This window comes from Halichoerus grypus, chromosome 6 (assembly GCF_964656455.1).
Source record: "Halichoerus grypus chromosome 6, mHalGry1.hap1.1, whole genome shotgun sequence".
Taxonomy (NCBI): domain Eukaryota; kingdom Metazoa; phylum Chordata; class Mammalia; order Carnivora; family Phocidae; genus Halichoerus; species Halichoerus grypus.
This window is the reverse complement of record NC_135717.1, coordinates 9,298,114-9,304,378: the sequence shown is the minus strand read 5'-3', so window position 1 is coordinate 9,304,378 and position 6,265 is coordinate 9,298,114. Positions and strand designations below refer to the sequence as shown.

General features: G+C 51.4%; 1 protein-coding gene across 2 annotated transcripts in view; it reads right to left on the bottom strand.

The window, feature by feature from the left end:
* Positions 1-439: 439 nt before the first annotated feature.
* The window catches only part of HIP1 (huntingtin interacting protein 1), a 145,945-nt gene continuing 140,119 nt past the window's right edge, over positions 440-6,265 (bottom strand). For both annotated transcript variants that reach the window (XM_036112525.2, XM_036112527.2), the window contains exons 30-32: positions 4,962-5,070; positions 4,143-4,224; positions 440-3,850 (exon numbers count right to left, since the gene is read on the bottom strand). In XM_036112525.2, the coding sequence (XP_035968418.2) occupies positions 4,172-4,224; positions 4,962-5,070 (162 nt within the window). In that variant the 3' untranslated portion in view covers positions 440-3,850; positions 4,143-4,171. The remainder of the gene's footprint in view (positions 3,851-4,142; positions 4,225-4,961; positions 5,071-6,265) is intronic.

Here is a 6,265-nt window from a genome sequence, read left to right as displayed (position 1 = left end):
GGACAGGAGAAGGTATAGGGGACGGAATGTGACTGAGGAGTGCAAACCAGGTTCTCTATAGCAGCTGTATTCCTTTTTTTTTTTTTTAAGATTTTATTTATTTGAGAGAGAGAGAGAGAGAGAGAGAGCACGAGCAAGCACAAGAGGGGGCAGGGTCAAAGGGAGAAGCAGACTGCCCCTGAGCAGGGAGCCTGATGCGGGAATCGATCCCGGGACTCTGGGATCATGACCTGAGCTGAAGGCAGATGCTTAACCAACTGAGCCACCCAGGTGCCCCAGCAGCTGTATTCCTCACAAGCATTCCTATCTTTAAGATCTCCTCCCAGAAGTGCAGAGGTTAGGTGGGATTCGGTGAACCCCAGGAGAGAAGTGTAGGCTTTTCACTGGAACCCCGACCCCAAAACTACGTTGGATGGTCAGTTAGCACCACCGTTCTCCATTGCCAGGTTGAAATATTTATTTGAAAAATTGAAAACACAGATGCAATGTATTATACAAAGAAAGGTCTTAATACCATAATAAAAGTATTGTTGGAAGGGAATAAGAGCCTGTCGCTACCTGCCCTGGGAAGGTAGGCACTCGGTGAAAAATGAAATCCATTTCTAAGAACTATTCTAATGGAAAACTGGGCGGGGGGGGAAGGTTAAAAACAGAACATAAGAAAAACAAACCCAACCTATCCCTGCGAACCTAAATGTGAGAGTTTGTTATAAGTTATCAGCAAGATTTATCGGAACCCCCTCGGTTTGTCCCTAGGAGTAGTAATCAGCTTCATTTAGGGCCTTCAAACTGAGGTAGTTGAGGGTCACCTGAAAGACATGTCTGGAAATGATCTACTCTCAGAATCGGACCCAATGGCATCTAACCCATGATTTCCCGTTGCTTTGGCTCCTGGGGGCGAGAGGCTGTGCCACCACTTTGGGTTGCTGATCCTGCATTTGGTCTGACCCTGGGAGACGGAGGGGCATCTGCGGTGAAGGTTGGTGGGCCCGCAGGGGTGGCTGTCTAGGCTACAGACAGCGTGGTCTCCGGGGGACCGAGGACGGCGGAGACAGGCCAGAGCCGGTCTGGTTGAAAGGCCAATGCCAGGATCGAAGGCTTTCATTGGCAGGAAGGATTTCCAGACACTTGCAAAGGTGGTAGAAGGTAGCAAGAACTTGACCGGTGGCTAAAGACCAGGGTAAGTGGAGCCGGGAGACCCCTCCAGACTAAGGAGCTGGCCGAGAAGTGAGCATTTCCCAGGTGCAAGCTCAGGACCAGCTCCTCTTCGGCGAGAGGCCGAAGCAAACCAATCTGAGGATGAACGACATGCATTGTGACCCCCGTGGTACCTGGTTAACCCTGGTGTTGACTTGGCAGCTCAAACACTTCCAACGTTAAGGACATTCTGGGCAATGTTTAGTTCTTCCAGCCACTGGATTAGGGACTTAGATTCAGGTGGGACCCTAGGGATCCTGCTGTCAGCGGCAGAACTAGGCAACAATCTAAATTACAGTCTAATTTAAACTCCTGACTCAGATATAAAAGAACCCCACAAAAGGCAGGTCTTTTCTACTTTTTTTTTCCTTATTATGTACACATACCCCCTTACTCTAGAGATATTAGAGCAACTGTATAGAAAATTAAATAAGGGATACGGCTGTCTTTCAACCTCTCATCAGTCCTAAGCCATTCTTTTGTTGTTCTGCCTTGCTGTGACCCAATTACACTGGCCCATGGGACTTCAGTCACTCATGATGCTCAGTGACTACTTTAAAAGGCTATGAGGTTCATTTTTAGCCTTAGGATGTCATTCCCGTTTGAATCAAGTATTTCACACCAAGTATAAACACCCTTATTTGAGAAAAGCCAAGGTAGGACAATTTGATTTTGGCTAGAGGATGGGCCAGCTCCTAAGGCAAGCGAGGACAAATATAATTATGCTACCTCCGACGGATACTTCTTGTGTGACATGGGATTAGCTTGTGTTCCTGTTTAATCGCTTTCTTCACGGTTTTATTACTCAGGCTAAGTCCGCAAAGGTTTTAAAAATTACTATGGCTTCTTTTTAGAGGGAACGTTATTCAGAGAATCCCAGTATGGTCCAATATACTAGATTTTTCTCACCACTGGTAATTCAGAGCACAACAGTTCAGCCGAGATTCTGGAAGTGAGGACTAGTCCACTGTGGAAATGCTGACCCACTCTGAGACCACACCGATTGGCTTAATTGGCACAACTGGGCCAGGGGCGCCACACACCACTCCTTCTGAGCCTCGGATGGAAAAACGCTGAGCACAAAGAAGTGTTAAGCATAAGACTGCTCATCTTCTGCGGCTGACCCCTCTTTAGCCCAACGTGGAGATCGCCTGTCTGAGTCTTGGAATCTGAGCTAATGGGAGACTGTTTTTTGAGTGCCCTACTTAGAAAATGCACAGAGAGGGAGGGGGAGGGTGGGGGGGGGGAAGGAGGGCGGTTGATTCACAGTGATCAAACAGGGACCTCGCCACCTGTCACATAGCAACACTTAGCAATGCTCCTGTGGGACAGGTCCTGGGAAGTGCTTGTTGGCTTCTACCTAGGAGTTGCTACAGATAAGGAAGGAAGATACTGTTTGTCCAAGATCGGAAGGTCACTTAAATGCTGGGGTCTGTCCGTCTGGAGGTGGACAAGTGCTGTCAGGCTGCCCGCCCCTAGGAAGCTGTTAATGCGCCCTCTGTCCTCATCCTGTCCGGGCAGCAAGGGCCCGGGACGTGTGGCTGGAAGGCTCAGAGCCAGTGGTCCCCCTTTCTCGGTTTCCCTGACCCAGGTGCTCTGAGGAACCTGCTCGCCTCGGGGTCTAGGCCAGTAACAGACTGGGAAGCATGTTGGCCTGGTGTCTGATTCTTGAAGACTCATGACCTGGGCCAGCCATGCAGCCCCACCATCGCCACACCTCAAATCCTGATTGCTCAAAGCGTCTTTCTGGAGGCTGCCGCCGCCGCCGAACAGAGGTTAGTAATAAATATTAAAGGTACCCAACCAAGCACAGGGTTCTTTCCTGCCGGGAGCAAGTTTGCCTGATCTTCTGGGTCTGTCCCTTAGGTAGAACATGGAATTATCTTCTTCAGGTTCAAGAGGATGCCCAGGCGGCCAGTTGGAGAGAGGAGTTGGAAAAGCCCTCACGCGCTCCCTCTCAGGGTCCCACCTGGGCCTGAAGGGAGGTGGCACGGAAAATTCATTCTGGGGTAAGGGTGGCTACTCTCCCCAGCACACTCAAGCACATGATAAGGTTTTTCAGCCTGGGCACCAGAAGTTCCCAAGAAAGGGGTCTCCTGAGACCTGGGTTGTGTGCACCCCTCCTTTCCCGCATTCTTTACCCCTGGTCAGAGGCTTTTAGCTGGGCTCTCGCTTTAGGAAGGAAAGGCACTCGCTCTGCTTCTGCCTTTGGAGGAGAATGGGGCCGAGCAGCGGTGCCCGCCTCTGGGGAGTGGCCTTGGCTGCCCCAGACTCGCTCAGCGGGACACTCAGCATGGAGGCTGGTGTGGAGCACCAAGGAGAAGCCTGAGCAGCACCATTGCTGTTAACTGCTGTGGTTAGGGGCCCCCGATGGCTCAGAGCTCCAGGGGTGCTCCCTTTGGGAGAGTTGGCTCTACGAGGGAACACTGAAAGAAGAAAACAAAAACAAAAACAAAAACAAAAACCCAACCAACCACCATAAGAAGCAGTGGGAAATCCATGGAACTGCCAAGAGAGGGGAGAGTTGCCTCGGCGTGCTCGGCCAGGACGCTCCTGCTGTTCAGTTGGCACAGATTTAGGACGGCGTCCTGGCTTGGAGCCCCGCCAGCCCTCTGACGCTCACGAGTTGGTGCAGATGGTGAAACAGAAAAAGCTGAGGAGAAAACAGAGAAGAAAAGGCGTGAGGTGGCCCCTCACCAGGGCTCTTGGAAACAGCGAGCCGCTCGGACAAGGCCGCCGAGCATCTGGGGGTCTAATGGCAGGCAGGATGGGGAGGGAGGTCCTCTCCGCAAGGGGTGGCCCTGGTCCCCCCCTCCTCTGTGGAAGGCAGTGACTGGGGTCCCTGGCACTGGACAACGGGAGTGGTGTGGCTGCCACTGGGACTCCCCTGGGGCTTAGGCCGTGGCTGGCGAATAACACACACACAGACAGGCCACAAGATTTACACTCGGACGTGTGGGGTGTCGACGTGGCTCTATTCTTTTCCGGTGTCCGCTTCATGCAGTGCAGGTGGAGACGCTTCGGTTCCTGAAAGACCATGATAATTTTTGGTTCCTAGCACTACACGTGTGCACGCATTCATTTCACCAACAAAAACGGCCACCATGTTGGGCTCTCCAATACCTCACGCTCATAACCATCTACTCCTTGAGTTACGTGCCCAGGAAGGACTGGTATCCATCTGTGGTTGGCTCCCAGAGTCAGTCAAGACAATGAGAGTTTGCAGTCCTGGTCATGATCAAGTTGGCCGCTTTGGGCACGCGGGAAAGCAGCAGACTCTGGGTGATAACACCTCTCTGGGCTGGTGGGCCCACCATCATCCCCTCACTGTACCCCATTTCTAGCCCCTGACCCTTTCTCTCATGCGGCCATTGCTGCCCACTGCTGATTCTAGTCAGTCACTGAGGCTTGTAATCCCCTCGCCCCATCTGCGGGCTCTTCACTGACCGCCATCCATTCATTCACTACTCAACTCTATGCACGCCAGGCTAATTAGGCCTGGAAGGGAATGGCTGCGAGGGAGTGACGAGCCCACTGGTCAACATTAAGGTCTTGAGAGGTGACAACAAAAGCTTTCAATTCACCCCAAATTATGCCAGTTTTGGGGCTTGAACATTATTTACAACTGAAGAGGAAACACGCTCTGTGAGTTGAGAGGGGGAAGTCAGTGACCCGAACGGCGCCTCATTCTGTCACGTCTGAGGGGAAGGCCCTCCACGCACCCTCCCCTCTTGGCACCCGCACTGGCCCTCAGAGAGGCCCACCTTCTTCCCAGCCCTCGGCAACACCAGCGAGCTCGTAGTGCTTTTTTCGAAGCTCTCCCAGTTTTTGACGCTCCTTCTGCAGGTCATTCTCCAGCTCCAGCACCCTGACCTGTGGGAAGAGTGGAATTTTCTTTTGAGCAGCAATCTGACAATGGTCTCACTTTGACTTAATCCCTCTCCTTCTCTGCTGATTTCCTCTATCCTCTCCTGTTTACCCATCTATCCCAGTGGCTCTTCCATTTCCTCACTGGGACCCTCTCCTGGAGGTGATGCTTTATAGCCCCAGTGGGTGTAGGGCTCATCTCATGCTCCTCTGACATCTCTACCTGAAAGCAACTCTGACATCTAGCCTATATGTGTGGTGTGTTCCAATCCAGTTCCCCTTCTGCTTCAATCCTGCTTTCCTGGAAATCCAGGCAAGAGTCAGCTCAGATGGTTCTTCTATCTCTGAGGGGCTGGTACAACTTAGGGTTATCATCATACAGGAAAAAGCACAGTCCTACCAAGAAAAAGGCTGGTTCCTGGTTACCCCTACTCCTCATTAATTCTAGTTATTTTACTAGTACTAATACTAGTTATTATTTTATTAATTCAAGAAATGTTTGCTGAGCACCCATCATGTACCCCGGGCTCTGTGGCAGGTGCTGGAGACGCGGTGGTGCACAGACGGACAAGGTCCCTGCTTACCTCGCAGGCGGGAAAACACAAACTCACGAACAAGAACAGATCAGAACGTAATGAAAATGACACAGGGTCACGTGATAAAGGCCAAGAGTGATCAGCAAATGCTACTCAGGCAGGCGGGAGCTTGAGGTATCGGAAGAACAGAAAGGAGCCCCATGTGGCCGACGCATGAGCGGGGAGAGGGTCACGAGAGGAGAATGGAGAAACAGGCCAGGATCATTTCATCCAGGGCCCCAGGGTTGGGGGCAGGAGTTTGGATATTAACTCTTAAGTGTGAAAGGGAAGCCACTCGAAGATTTCAAGCAGAGATGTGACATGCTGTCATTTATGCTTTTAAAAATCTGTAGAACCTGAACAAACTCTACGGGGTGGGGCGAGAGTGGTTAGGCGGTTCCTTTTTTTTTTCCTTTTCAAATTTTTTATTGTGGAAAATGTAAAACCATATGGAAAGATGGAAACGATCTGGCGAACCCCATCATGGACCTTTCACCGAGTTCCACCAACTGTCAACCCAGGGCTGGACCTGTCTCAGCAATGTTCTTTCCTATTCTCTGCCCCCAACTGCCCCGCCACCCGGCCCCACCATGGGACCACTTGGAAACAAGTCCTCGCATGCATTG